Source organism: Chiloscyllium plagiosum, chromosome 34 (genome assembly GCF_004010195.1).
Source record: "Chiloscyllium plagiosum isolate BGI_BamShark_2017 chromosome 34, ASM401019v2, whole genome shotgun sequence".
NCBI lineage: Eukaryota > Metazoa > Chordata > Chondrichthyes > Orectolobiformes > Hemiscylliidae > Chiloscyllium > Chiloscyllium plagiosum.
Window position 1 is genome coordinate 2263475 of NC_057743.1, and position 15733 is coordinate 2279207.

Genomic DNA, 15733 nt, shown 5'->3' on the forward strand with positions numbered 1-15733 from the left:
CCCTTTGCATTTGCATTTCTGTATAATCCTGAGATCTGTGAATATATATCGCTTATCTTCTTGTTTTTGTATACATCTGGAGCTGTGCAATCCAAGGTTGTGTGATGATGGGACTGTGTAACCCTGTGCCTGTGTACCTTGGATCTATATAGAATCATAGAATCCTTACATTCGGCCCAACAAGTTCACACCGACCCTCCAAGGAGTAACCCACCCAGACCCATTCTCCAACCCTATTACTTTACATTTACACCTGACAAATGCACCTAACCTACGCATCCCTGAACACTATGGGGAACTTAGCTTGGACAATTCACCTGACCTGTACATCTTTGGACTGTGAGAGGAAACCGGAGCACCCAGAGGAAACCCACACAGGCACAGGGAGAATGTGCAAACACCATACAGACAGTTGCCCAAGGCTGGAATTGAACGTGGGTCCCTAGTGCTGTGAGGCAGCAGTGCTAACCACTGAGCCCATAAGATAATACTTGCTACTTATTGGACAGGGAACCAAGTCTGACCTAATTGATTCTAGCAAATGTATAATCCTAATTGCCTATAACCAAAATATATTTTGCACTGTTTAAATCAAAGATACAAAAATAGGATTTCTTTTAGATGCATAAGAAGTTTCTGTATCTGCAATTTATTGGGAAATTCTCATTTATTTTATTATGAAAGGAATGAATAAACACATGTTATACAAATACAGAAAAGCATTTATCCCCAATGTAACCAACAAAAATCTCTGAGAGCAGATTTCAGGAATTAGTTCCAATACAAAGTGTTAGTCTAACTTTTCAGCATATTGGAGTGTGAATTGCAGAATGACCTGGAAATGTTAGCTAGTGATTATATAAATTATAGTAGCTGTTTTACAGGAAGTATCATTAACACAGATTGCTCGTGGCAAGTACAAATATACAATTTGTGATCCTTACTAATAAATTCCATAAAATATTGACATGGGAATTTATAACTAGAGAACTGATGTAAAATCAAAGTTATTTCTCACATTGTGTGTCCTATTATCTGCAGCATTTTCATGAATGTTTGGATTGTTCATAAGTAGTCGTGATGTCCCAGTAACAGAGTCTGCTAGCATTGTCTGTCTTATACAGTATATCTGTGTGCAGCCTTGGAAGGAGCAGAAACAGTATTCATGTTGTGAATTGCAAAGTGGCTCTTAAAGTGCATAAGAAGTAAAGAAGGAGACAAAGATTGGCGACTTGAACTACAATTCCAACTGGAAATGAAATGGAGGGTGTCTGTCAGAGCAATGGATCACTGTCTCCGTGTGGACAATGGGACAGACAATGGTATATCTGTGAATGGGGATAGAGGGGAATGGTATCTCTGTGAAGGGGGAGAGGGGAATGGTGTCTCTGTGAAGGGGGAGAGGGGAATGGTGTCTCTGTGAATGGGGAGAGGGGAACAGTGTCTCCAGCATTCATAGTAGTTGGCTTCAATTTTAACTGGTAGATTCATGTTGTTCCAATGATTAGATGTCACTTGTGGCCATAATAGTTTATAATGAACATAGAATTGGCAGTCAGATAATGGAAACTGAAAATGTTTGACAAGTGTGGATATTTGAGAGAGGGAATGATTGATGTTAAGCCCATTTTTTTGGACAATTCTAATGGCTTTTCGAATGTAATCTTATGTTTTCTTCATTTTTATGGGTATTGATATAATGGATCCCAGCAGTGAGCAAGGGTTACAGGTCAAAGTGAGTAATTAAGGTGAGCAGACATATTAATGTAGTTTTAAACATTAATTCTCTGGAAAGAGAAGGAACCCAGAAAAGACACTGTTGACTTCATTTGAGCCAAAAACATTATTGTAACCTGGTGTGGTTTGAAGCCAAACCTCATCTCCCTTTCTCAGCTTCAGTACTGTCCCACCTGAATTCATTTGATTCTTTTGCCAGTTAGTTTTGCTTCCATGAGTGTCGCAGATTCCAACTGTCTTTCTGCTGTTTTTCATGATGTTAACACAAAGTTTTCCTTCAGAGACCATGTTGTAGGTGAAGAAATACCAGCCACCTTTACAACAGTGAAACTTTCCCAGATCAACACGGAAACATTCTCCCTCGTTGGTGATAACCTTGTCAAACATGATTGGCCTTTCAGGAAAAGGGTCATTGGTTGTGTTTTTGATGACAGAGAAGGCAGGTCTTTCTGTCCCCTGTAGACCACCCCCTTGCCCCGATTCTCCCTTCTGTCCTTGGAGTCCAGGATTGCCTGGTGAACCTCTGGGCCCTGCTGGACCTACATATCCTTTGGGGCCATTTTTTCCTGGGTGCCCTGGATTCCCCCGTTGCCCCTTGACTCCTGGCTCACCACGAATGCCAGTGTATATGCCTACAGAGAAGAAGAAGACATGAGGAAGAACGACATAGAAATCCTTCTCTACATTCTATTCCCCAACTGTTCAAAGGATCCATTAAAATTTAGACAATTTCAATATGATTCTCACTAGCTAACTGTGGTCATCTACATCTCTTTCTGCTGACAAGTATGGATTGATTTCTAGCCCAAATGGAAAGAAAGAAGGCAGGTGAGAGTTGCAATCTCAGTTGATGATCTACAGTCAATATAGAAACTAATGAGGACAGAAGATCTTGGTGTTGTTGGAGATCAGTCATCTCAGGTCCAGGACATCTCTGCAAGTGTTCCTCAGTGTACGTCAAAGGCCCAACAATCTTCAGCTGCTTCATCAATGACCTTCTCTCCATCATAAGGTCAGAAGTGAAGATATTCACCAATGATTGCACCATGTTCAGCACCATTTGTGTCTCCTCAGATACTGAAACCACCCATGTCCAAATGCAGTAAGACCTGGACAATATTCAGGCTTAGGCTGACAAGTGGCAAATAATATTTAGTCACACACATGGCAGACAATTACCATCTCCATAAAGTGACAATATAACTTCTGTCCCTTTCTAATAATATCACTGGATCTTCCTGTTTTTCTATCTTAATGGTTACCATTGACCAGTAACCGAACTGGATGTGCCACATAAATGCAGGGGTAAATGTAGGGGAATGGGTCTGGGTGGGTTGTGCTTCGGCGGGTCGGTGTGGACTTGTTGGGCTGCAGGGCCACACAAGAAGCTCTGTGCATTTCTCATGAAGAGTTTTGTGAAAGATATTGTGAAATGTTTGTGCTAGTGGACTTGGAAAAGCATCACAAAAATGTTGGTACAGCCTGAGGATAAGAGGTTGGGCGTAATCTGTTAATTTAAAAACTTAAGGAGTTGAGATAAGAGTGAAATTTCACTGGAATTGACTAACAGTAAAAACATAGTGTTGAGGAGCAGATTGAAACTTGTCTGTGTTGTTTGCATTAACAGCTTTTTTCTCTCTCTTTTTGTTTAAAAAATATGTTTAGATGTTAAATAATATGTGCAGACTCTGTGACTAATCACTATGGGAACCAACTGCAAAACAAAATTCCAGTAGATGGGTTGGGACATGGTCAGTCAGTTGCTCAGGATGGTCAGAGTCAGGAAACTCTGCACACAGTGGGTGAGGGAGAGCAAGGTGGGCAGCACACTGTTAGTTTTGGTGCATGTGTGGAGATGTCCTAAGAGGGTGAGTAGGTCATGCAGAAGAGATTCAGAGTTAGTCAGGATCAGATGTTAGCGAGGATGAGATTGAGTAGATTTGATTAGATTAGATTACTTACAGTGTGGAAACAGGCCCTTCGGCCCACACCGACCCGCCGAAGCACACCCCACCCAGACCCATTCCCCTACATTTACCCCTGCACCTAACACTACGGGCAATTTAGCATGGCCAATTCACCTGACCTGGACATTTTGGGACTGTGGGAGGAAACTGGAGCACCCGGAGGAAACCCACGCAGACACGGGGAGAATGTGCAAACTCTACACAGTCAGTTGCCTGAGGTGGGAATTGAACCCGGGTCTCACTGTTGCTGTGAGGCAACAGTGCTAACCACTGTGCCACCGTGCCGCCCACGGGAAGATGTTGTAGGAAATGGTTGGTACAGTAGCAGAGGAAGAGTGAGTGTGAGGTATCAATGAGAAAATGGTGGCATGTTCATTGACAGAGTGGAGAAGATCATTGATCTTCTTCCTACATTCTGTACATTCCTTCAGATGGTTGAGACTGTACTGACCAACCTGGTCCAGGTTGGCGTGGTTCGAGTAGAATGGCATCCTCTGTTGGCCTGATAGAAAAGGAGATCCTACTGTTGTATCACCCCATTCCCATGAGCAGCATCGCCATGTCCCTGCCCACAAAGAGAGGCACCACTTTTTCATTGACTGCCACATTCATGATCAATGTCAGGAACTGTGCAGGGCAGCTCTAGACTGACAGCTCTTGTGTGGGTGCACATTGTCTTTCTAAACATGTGGCTGCACCACAGATGTTGGTCAATTCTGGGATATCCAGGAAGTAGTGAGTTGTTTTGGAAATGGCACATGGTATGATGGTGCTAGAATGTGTGAGAGGGGCACCAAAGGGTGGGGTAGGTAATTAATCAGGCGGGCTTTGTAAAATAAGGTGATAGATGTCCCGAAGCACCATGATATGAAACCCTCCAAAAAAATTGACAAAACTGACACTTAAAGAAAAAACTTAAAATTCGGCCCTTGATCTAGAACATAGAACATAGAAGAATACAGCGCAGTACAGGCCCTTTGGCCCTCGATGTTGCGCCGATCCAAGCCGACCTAACCTACAATAGCCCACTATCCTCTATATGCCTATCCAATGCCCGCTTAAATGCCCATAAAGAGGGAGTGTCCACCACTGCTACTGGCAGGGCATTCCATGAACTCACGACTCGCTGAGTAAAGAACCTATCCCTAACATCTGTCCTATACCTACCACCCCTTAATTTAAAGCTATGCCCCCTCGTAATAGCTGACTCCATACGTGGAAAAAGGTTCTCACGGTCAACCCTATCTAAACCCCTAATCATCTTGTACACCTCAACTGCAACATTACCTCAGTACTCCGGAACTCAATTTCTCTACCAATAAAAGCCAGTACGCCATATGCCTTCTTCACCGCACTATTTACCTGGGTGGCAACTTTCAAAGATCTGTGTACATGGACACCAAGATCCCTCTGCTCATCCACACTACCAAGTATCCGACCATTAGCCCAGTACCCCATCTTTTTGTTACTCTTACCAAAGTGAATCACCTCACACTTAGCTACATTGAACTCCATTTGCCACCTTTCTGCCCAGTTCTACAGTTTATCTATATCCCGCTGTAACCTGCCACATCCTTCCTCACTGTCAACAACTCCTCCGACTTTCGTATCAGCCGCAACTTGCTCACCCAACCTTCTAACCCCTCCTCCAGGTCATTTATAAAAATGACAAACAGCAATGGTCCCAAAACAGATCCTTGCGGAACACCGCTAGTAACGGCACTCCAAGATTAACCTTTACCACCAACTACTACCCTCTGTCTTCTTCCAGCCAGCCAATTCCTAATCCAAACCTCCAACTCACCCTCAATGCCATACCTCCGTATTTTTTGAAGTAGCCTACCAGAAGACAGGTTTCATTCTGGGATCCGACTTGTGCAGTGTTACCATTGGATGGGATCAGAAGATTGGTTTGAATGTAGTGCAACCAGTGGATATAGATTCAAAAACTGTGGCTCAGGAAAAGCACAGCAAGTCAGGCAGCATCCGAGGAGCAGGAGAGTCAACGTTTCAGACGTGAGCCCTTCATCAGGAGTGTGGCGGGAGAGGGGGCGGTTAGAGAGTGGGGGGGGTGGAGTGCAAAGGTAGCTGGGAATGCAATAGGTGATGTCGGTGGGGTGGGGGAGTGGGTAATTATAATAGGTTGGTGCATTAGTTGAAGATTCTGATTAATTGAACTACACAGTACCACATAACAGGTCAGTTACAACAGGTCAAAATTTACTTTGAACTACTATTTTTGTTTCGATGTTTACTGGTATTTTTGGTGGTTTGCCCCAACCCTGTTTTTCTCATAGGCCCCATTATTTCTATTGCGCAAATATCTATGACACAGTGTTGCATGGGCATGCAACTACAGTATTATAGGAGAACTACCTGTATAAGAGTAAGGATGCTTTGCTGCAATTATATAGTGCCTTGATGAGGCCACACCTCGAGTAATATGTGCAGTTTTGATCTCCTAGTCTGAGGAAACACACTCTTGTACTGAGGGAGTCCAGCGAATGTTCATCAGCTGACTCCTGGGATGGCAGCACTGACAAATGAAGAAAGACTGGATCATCTGGGCTTGTACTCACTGGAATGTAGAAGAATGATGGGAATGGATTCTCATAGAACATATAGAATCTGCATACTGCAGAAAGAATGTTCCTGGTGTTGGGGAGGTCTAGAACTAGGGGTCACAGTCTAAGAATAAGGGGTAAGCCATTTAGGATTGAGATGAAGAAGATTTTCTTCACTCAGAGAGTTGGGAACTTGTGGAAGTCTCTATCACAGAATGCTTTTGGGGCCAGTTCATTAGGTACATTCAAGGGGGAACTGGACATAGCTCCTGCAGCTAAAGGGATCAAGGGGTACAGAGAGAAAGCAGCAGTGGAATATTGAAATTGCTTGATCAGCCATGATCATTTTGAATAATGTGCCTGAATGGTCTACTCCTGCACCTATTTTCTATGTTTTTTATGTTTCCAACTTGACACAGAAAATATCATCAATGTTCACATTCCACAAATAAGTTTTAAAAACCCTCCCAACTCACCGTCAGACTAATGTCCACTACATCATTTTATTCACTATTGAAACCACCTTCAAAAGTGCCTTGAACATCAGTTTTAGCACCTTGAGATTCTCTAACATTGAGAATAATCTCTGAGGACACTCCTTTGTAGTCACCTCAGCAGAGCAGGATCAGGGTCACTGTGCTCAGGTTGTACTGTGCCCAGAGCAATTTCCAGAAGCAGGATCCCAACTCTTTCACTTTGGCTCCTCAGAGTGAAGTGTAAAGTTATATCTTTTGTTAGGGAAAAAAACAAAGAGACAACATAAAATGAAGGGCACTGTTCTAATGAGGTTCAGGAGTAAAAGGACCTTAGTTCTGAAAAGCTATTTTATATTTAACATTGCTTAGAGGACTTCAATTCTAAGCATTGTTAAAAATGGATTTAGTTCAAGTTTTGTGAACATATCTAGAGTGACTTTGTTAAAAAAAGTGAAAGTTTGCTATGGACAATGGAGATTTTATTCGAACTAGCTTTCTTGTAGGTCACGTTATCCGTAATAACCACTTGTTTTGTGGTGAAACACTGCTGCAGCTGTTTGAACAGTGACTGGCTTGGAGAGATGTTTGTTTTTTCCTGTGCAGTTGAAGGAAAGCTTGCTAAGAATAAGCTGCCCAGCTTATCTCTTGTACTTCTTGAAAACAATCTCTTCTTGGGTTCAAAGCGCAACCTTTCTGTTCTTTTGAGAGAGTGATACAAAGAACATCTCAGTGCTGTATTTACTGTACAAACTGTATTTGCAAGACGTGTATGATTAGTGACATGTGCCAGGATGTCACAGGAACAAATTCTCAAACACTCAATGCTTTATCCTCTTGCCTTCAGTGATAAACCATTGCCCAAAATGTTTTATTTAGAAAGAAAATCTCCGCAAAGAAGTATTTTTCTTTTCTCTCACTAAAGTTGTATGTGCCATCTGGTGTCTTCTCAGGACAAGCATTGATACTTCTATATCACTGACCCAGACGGTTGTGAATTTATGAAATTCCTTACTATTTCAGTAAACATTTTAAAGCTAAGATAGATTTTGTTTTGAACAAGGAAGGAATTAATGGTTATGGTGAGAGGGAGGGTAAGTAGAGCTAAGGCCACAAAAAGATCAGCCATGGTCTTATTAAATGGCGGAGCAGGTTCGAAGGGCCAGATGGCTTACTCCTGCTTCTGGTTCTTATGTCCTTATGGTAAAAGGCGGAAGGTGCAAACACCCAAATTGCACTGCCAAAGGAGCTGGATACAATTGTGACAGTTTAAAGGCATCTTGTCAGATATATGAATAGGCAGGAAATAGAGGGATATGGAGCACGTAGCAGCAAAGGTTTGTTGACACTGTCTTGGTGGACTGAAAGGCCTGTGCCATGTTGTACTGTTGTTTGTCCTCATTCTGAACACCAGGTATTGGAAAAGATGTGAAATTTTCACAAATGACACAGAAAATAATTATGAGAATGGTTCTGGGGATGAGATTATATAGATAGCTTGGAGAAACGGTGGCTGTTCTGCATAGGGAGAGGATGGCCAAAAGAAGATTTGATGGGTGTGTTCAGAATCAGGAGGGTCTAGGCAGAGTATTTGGGGGAAATTGTTCCCATTGGAGTTTGCAGTTTCGCCCCATGTCTGCATGGGTTCCTTTCGGCTGCTCCAGTTTCTTCCCACAGCCCAAGGATGTGCAGGTTAGGTGGATTAACCATGGGAACTGCAGAATTACAGGGGAAATTAGTGAGACTGGTCTGAGTGGGATGCTCTTTGGAGGATTGGTGTGGACTGATGGGCCGAATAGCCTGCTTCCACACTATACGGATGCTATGATTCTATAATAGAAGGAATGTTTAAGGACCAGAGGACAGCGACTGGTGTTGATTGTAAAACAACCAGAGGTAATTTGAGGAAAAACATTCCAACACAAATGAATGGTTGGAATTGCAGAATACACTGCCTGAAAGTGGGCATTAATCAGGACCTACAACTGGGAATTAGATTATCACCAGAAAAGAAGCAAAATTCATTTTTATGTGGTTAACAATGAGGGAATGAGAGTAGCTGAGTTCCTTATTAATATGATTAAATTATTTTATGATTCTCTAGCGGTCTTTCCCTGAGTGCACAGGAGTCTTTCCCTGAGTACACTGAGCAACAAAGCCCTCACATTGACCCAGAGTCAACATGAGCATTGCTTTGATTGCCTCATATGCCTAATTGACATGTATCCCACACTGGAGGGACAGCTACCATATAGCTGTAACATGTCCATAGTTTTGGAACACGGCGTAAAGTAATGGCTCTATGGAAATTATGGCAAATCACAGCTGCTGATCCATGGAAAACCATTGTCCATGAGAAGAGGGCTGAAAATTATTATTATTATTAAGTTATTTTGTTCTACATCCACAGCTGTAGATCCAACAGAGGAATGTGTGCCATTTGATGGCGGTATCAAATACTTGAAATCACATCTCACCCAGGGATGGCAGTTACACTGCTTAAAAAAATGCATTCCAAAGTTAGAATTTCAATGACTTTTATGCTCCTGACACAAAACAAACATTTTCAGCCGTATGTAAGGAACTCATTGACATGGTGGATTGACCGTTTCAGATGGTTTTTGGGGTATGAGTTCTCTTGAAATGAGTTTGGACACTTCTGTGATGCTTCTCTCACATGAGGCTCATCATGACCTTCAGGGAGCTCAGAAATCAGTTATGGCAAGTTGCTGCTGTGAAGATACTGGAAACAAATAACCTGTACCAACTGGCACCAACTGTACCTTCTCTGGAGAGCTACAATCCCTTCATGAACCAGGGACTTGCAGAATTAAGTTCTCGTTAGACAAATGTATACCTGGAGTTTGTTCAGGACTGGGACATAGATTTTCGATTGACAAGGAGGTGAAGAGTGATGGAGACAGACTGGGGAAGTGGGATCCTCAACAGCAAGGAGGCAAGTGCAGGCCAAAAGGAGATACAGTAATCAGAAAGAGTAAAGTGAAGAGACAGATCAGGCTGGAATGTGACAGAGAGCAAGGAATGCCTATTGGATTAAATTGCATCTATTTCAATGCAAAAGAGTTGACAGGTAAGGCCGATGAACTCAGGGTATGGATAGGTACGTGGGATTGGGATATTATAGCCATGACAGATACATGGCTAAGGGAGGGACAGGACTGGCAGCTTAATGTGCCAGGGTACAGGTGCTTTAGTGGGACAGAGGAGGTGGAAAGAGGAGAGAGGGAGTTACATTTTTGATTAAGGGGAGTTTCACAGCAGCAATCAGAGATGAAAGAAACTGAGGGATCATCCAGTGAGATGTTGTGGGTAGAGCTAAGAAATAAGAAGGGGATGGTAACATTATTGGGGTTTTACTAAAGGCCCACAAGTAGTCAACAGGAATTAGAGGAATAAATATGCAGGCAGACTGGGGAGACTTGCAGGAGCAATAGGCTTGACATAATAAGGGATTTTAATCTTCCGAACGTAGACTGGAACTGCCATAGTGTTAAGGGCTTAAATGGGGAGGAATTATTAAGTGCGTTCAGGAAAGTTTTCTCAAGCAGTATATAGAGGGTCCTACTCAGGAAGGAGCAAAACTTTGACCTACTTCTGGGAAATAGGGCAGGTCAGGTGATGGAGGAGCACTTTGAGACCAGTGCCCATAGTTCCATTAATTTTAAAATAGTTATGGAGAGAGAAAAAACTGGTCCATAGGTTCAAGATCTAAATTGGGTCAAGGTGAATTTTGATGGAATTAGACAGGAGCTATTAGGGATTGACTGGAGAAGTTTGTTTACAGGTAACGGACCTTCAGCAAGTGGGAGGCCTTTGAAAGTGAGATAGCTCGAGTTCAAGGTCTATATGTTCGGGTGAGGGTGAAGGGCAACATTGGCAGGAAGAGAGAACACTGGATGAGAAGAGATAGTGAGGCTTTGATCAGAAAAAAAGATAGAGGTATGGTTCAGGTACAGGCAGTTGGGATTAAGGGAATCCCCGGAGTTATATAGGGGATACAGGAGCTTACTGAAGGTGGGAAAAAAGGGGGCATGAGATAGCCTTGGCTAAGAAGATTAGGGTGAACCCAAAGGGCTTCTTTAAGTATATTAAAGGAAAAAAGAATAGATAGAGAGAGAATAGGACCCCACAAATACCAAAAGTGGACATGTATCTGTAGAACCACGGGAGATGGGCGAGGTCCTCAATGCATATTTCTTCACTGTGTTTACCGTGGAGAAAGATATGAAGACTAGGGAACTTGGGGAAGTTAGTGGCGATATCTTAGGGATAGTCTATATCACAGTAGAGGAAGTGTTGGATGTATTATAACGTATGAAGGTGGATAAATCTCCTGGTCCTGACTAGATATATCCAAGAACACTGCAAGAGACTAGAGAAGAAAGTGCAGTGGCCCTGGCTGATATTTTTGCACCATTGTTAGCCATGGGTGAGGTTCCAGAAGACTGGAGGGTAGTGAATGTTGTGCCCTTACTCAAGAAGGGCTGCAAAGAAAAATCTGTAAACTGTAGACCAGTAAACCTAACATCTGTGGTAGGTAAATTACTTGGGAAGATTCTGAGAGATAAGGTATACATGCATTTGGAAAGACATGGCTTGATTAGGAATAGTCAGCATGGCTTTGTGCATGGGAGATCATGCCTCATAAATTTGTTAGACTTCTTTGATTAAGCGACCAGGAAGGTTGACGAAGGCAGGGCGGTAGACGTAGTCAATATGGATTTCAATAAGGCCTTTGGTAAGGTTCCACTTAGTAGGCTGCTCTGGAAGGTTAAATCGCATGGAATCCAGGGGGAGTTGGCAAATTGGAAAACCAATTGGCCTTTTGGTAGGAAGCAGAGGGTAATAGTGGAAGGATGCTTGTCAGACTGGAGGCCTGTGACTAGTGGAGTGCCTCAGGGGTCGGTGTGGGGCCCATTGCTGTTTGTTATTTATATCAATGAGTTGGATGAGAATGTACAAGGCATGATTAGTAAATTTGCTGATGACACTAAAATAGGCGGTATCATGGACAGTGAAGAAGATGATCAGAAATTGCAGCAGGACCTTGATCAGCTGGGAAAGTGGGCCGAGAAATAGCATAGACTTTAAATAGATAAGTGTGAGGTCTTGCATTTTGATGAATAGTAGGCCTTAAGGAGTTCAGGTGCACGAAAGTGGAGTCACAGAGAGACAGGGCAGTGAAAGAAGGCTTTTGGCACACTGGTTTTTATCAGTTAGGGCTTTGAGTATAGAAGTTGGGAAGCCAAATTGCAGTTGTACAGGACGTTGGTGAGGCCGCACCTGGAATATTATATACAGGTTTGGTCACCTTGCTATAGGAAGGATGTTATTAAACTGGAAAGAGTGCAGAATAAATTTACAAGGATGTTGCCAGGACTCAACTGTCTGACTTATATAGAGAGATTGGACAAACTGGACATTTTTATGAGAGGCATGGACAGGGTGAATGCACTCTTGTTCCCAGGGTTGCTGAATCGAGCATTAGAGAGCTTCAGTTTAAAGTTAGAGGAGAAAGAATAAAAGGGAACCTGAAGGGCAATTTTTTTTACACAAAGGGTGGTACGCATATGGAATGAGCTGCCAGCGGAAGTGGTTGAGGCGGGTACACAACATTTAAAAAGCATTTGGACAAACACATGGATAGGAAAGGATTAGAAAGATATGGGCCAAGTGCAGGGAAATGAACATTGTGGTCAGCATGAACCAGCTTGGGCCAAAAGGCCTGTCTCTGTGCTGAAGGATTCTCTGACTCAATATTCCTTTATTTATATTAATAGACCTATTTATATGGTTCAAATCCAGTGGTGGAGCCAGCCCAAGAGGTCAAATGGTCAACTTGTGGTCTTATTCAATTTGTTTGCTCTGTTTATGGACATGAATTCACAATTTTCCTTCGTCTCCACCCAGTTATTATTTGTTAATTTACCAAAACAATGCACTTTTTAGCCAGTGGTAACTCAATCTGTCATGTGTTACCTGGCTCCCCTGTGTCACCATCTTGTCCAGGTCTTCCATTTCTTCCTGGTTGTCCTGGTGCACCTGGCAACCCATCCTTGCCATCGGGTGCCCGACATCCTCCTGTACCTGCAGCAGCCCGTGTTATCAGAACAAACAGCAGCAGCCCCTCACGTATCATAGTGTCTGCACAGAACAAGCAAGCGCTGATAGTTACATGGCTCCGCACTCTACTGGAGTTCATTATTCTCCACTCCACTATAGATTGTTGGTGCACACATATTGACTGGCTCACATGTGGGTAACAGCAGAAGATGCCTTTTAAAAGAAACCAATAAGTTACACACAATAGCCTGAATATTCCCACATTCCTATTCTGAAGTGTTGGAAATCTGGCAGAACCACAGTAGCGATGATGTTATAGAGGCTCAGAATTCCCTGGAATTTAGGAGATCAATGCATCTTCATTCTTTCATAGGATGTGGGTATTACTGGCTGGGTCAACATATATCCCTGTGCCATTTCGGAGGGCAGTTCAGAGTTAACTACATTAACTATGTATCTGGAGTCACATGTCGGTCAGACCAGGTAACAATGCCCTTTCTTTAGGAGATGGATGGTGGTGAGGTCAGTGACTGCTGTTGGATCTGCACCCATCCAAGTAAATGAGGAGTTTTCCATCATTTGGGGTGGCACAGTGGCTCAGTGGTCAGCACTGCTACCTCACAGCGCCAGGGACCTGGGTTCAATTCCAGCCTCGGGTGACTTTCTGTGTGGAGTTTGCACAATCTCTCCGTGTCTGTGTGGATTTCCTCTGGGTGCTCCGGTTTCCCCCCACAATCCAAAGATGTGCAGGTTAGGTGAATTGGCCATGCTAAATTGCCTACAGTGTTCAGGGATGAATAGGTTAAGGGTAAATGTAGGGGAATGGGTCTGGGTGAGTTACTCTTCTGAGGGTTGGTGTGGACTTGTTGGGATGAAGGGCCTGTTACAATACTGTAGGGATTCTATGATTCTGTGTGTGCCTTGTAGGTGTTGAACAAGCTCTGGGCTATCAGGAAGTGAGTAATTCACAAAATTCCCAATGTCCAGACACCACAGCATTTAAGGAGTTGTTTGAGTTTCTGATCAGTGGTGATCTTTGTGGAGGATTGAGCAATGGTATGTCAAGGGATGATGGTTCAGTTCTCTCTTACTGGATATGGCACTTGTATGATGTGAATGTAATTGCCACTTACCAAACACAAGCCTGGGCATTGCTGCGAATGGTTACAGACTGCTTTTTTGATCTTCCAAAGTGGGACTTGAACATTTCCACTTCACCATGTCATGGAGATTTACATTTACAGGTTTAATGTTTGTCCTGGGCAGTCATGGGAGATGAATGATTATGCTCAATATTCCTCTCCATTGAATATAACTTTGGTCACATAACAGGCCCCTAATTCATTTGACTTTTTTTTTATCTGCTGCTACCAAAGGTAAAGTTAACTCACAAAGATTGCTTGTAGATACAGAAGCTGATCATCGATCATTCTTTCTGCATTTGCCCTGGTCCTAACTATGGGTGTAAGCTATGTCATAATGGAAAATTATGTAAAATAATGACAGGCACAGATAGGTAGACCAGAAGAAACATCTTGTTTGATGCAGAGATCAATGACCAGGGGACATAGATTTAACGTAAGGGGGAAAAGGATGCGATGTGAGGAAAAACACCCAGAGGGTGGTGAGAATCTGGAATGCATTGCCTTTAAAAGTGGGAGAAGCAGAAACCCTCTTAACATTTAAAAAGTATTTGCACGTGTGATGCTAAGACATACAAGAAGGCTATGGCCCAAATGCTTGCAAATGGGATTGGAATAGTTAGGTGGTTGTTTTTGATCAGCACTGACATGATGGGCCAAAGGGCCTTTCTCTGTATTGTAGATCTTGATGACTCCATATCTCTAATAGTTTAAAGCAGGAACCATTACAATTAGACATGATTTGGAGATGCTGGTATTGAACTGGGGTGTAAAAAGATAAAAATTACACAACACCAGGTTATAGTCTAACAGGTTTAATTGGAAAGACTGGCTTTTAGAGCACCGCTCAACCACCTGATGAAGGAGCAGCGCTCCGAAAGCTAGTGCTTCCAATTAAACCTGTTGGACTATAACCTGGTATTGCATTCCAATTAGGATAGCGAGAATAAGGGGTTAACTCACACAAAAATAGACATGCTCACTGGCTGGTTCCAGATCTTAAGTTGTTTTGAAGCATTCACTAAAATAACTTTGTAAATTTTTAATAACTTTCATTAATGGTTTTAAAATGTATATTTCAAATGAAATCCATTCATTCCTGATAGTAATTCTTTGCTCCAAATGAATATAATTTTAGTAAGAGAAAGGCTGATAGGATTAGAAAGCCGGATTACTTGGAGCAGAGTGAGGTGGAGCGAAATCCACTGAAACATTTGCTCTGTTAATGTGATGAAACAACCCGGCTGAGATTAAACTCATTTCAAATGCAGCCAAAAAGTCTGAGTGTGGAGAGATATGAGGAAGAACATTGCCATTCACAGCTTGCACTTTCCAAACAAACTCAAGTTAATGGATAGCTCGCTGAAACTATAACTTACCTTAAAAAGCGCTCGTAAGACAGTCTGTGCATGTACTCACAACAAGCTGTTCACTTCTGGGAATGACATTTGTAAAAAAGAGAGGAGGGACTTTACATATCTGTTGTGCAAACTTTATCCAGATTGCCAAATCAGTGTGAAGCTACGGCAGCTGAGCCAAGATTGAATGGTTCTCTGAGGGAGACAGGCTGCCAAATCTGCCTCCAGCATATTCCTGAATTACAGAAGTTTTATACCTTTCCAGTTGGAATTATTTGTTGGAATAAACTTTTTTTTTCTTGTAATTAAAGGAAAATTCTATTTGTGTTAATGTATATACATATCAAATCTATATTATTTAACATAATTCACAAACTGAAGCAGAGTCTCTTAGGAAAAGAGTATTCA

The 15733-nt window shown here is 42.5% G+C and overlaps 1 protein-coding gene across 1 annotated transcript; it reads right to left on the reverse strand.

Moving 5' to 3' along the window:
* Positions 1-648: 648 nt before the first annotated feature.
* On the reverse strand, positions 649-15455 carry LOC122540175 (complement C1q subcomponent subunit A-like). Its single transcript, XM_043675510.1, has 3 exons — positions 15347-15455; positions 12742-12906; positions 649-2369 (listed from the first exon to the last, which is right to left on the reverse strand). Exons 2-3 carry the CDS (start codon positions 12899-12901, stop codon positions 1780-1782), a joined length of 750 nt encoding a protein of 249 aa, XP_043531445.1. The 5' UTR covers positions 12902-12906; positions 15347-15455; the 3' UTR covers positions 649-1779.
* Positions 15456-15733: the final 278 nt, after the last annotated feature.

Excerpts from the sequence above, each read along its gene's own strand:
- LOC122540175 (XM_043675510.1), bottom strand. The coding sequence starts at position 12,901 with ATGATACGTGAGGGGCTGCTGCTGTTTGTTCTGATAACACGGGCTGCT. Across the intron at positions 2,370-12,741 it reads TGGTGACACAGGGGAGCCAG|GCATATACACTGGCATTCGT; the intron begins GTAACACATGAC and ends TCTTCTCTGTAG.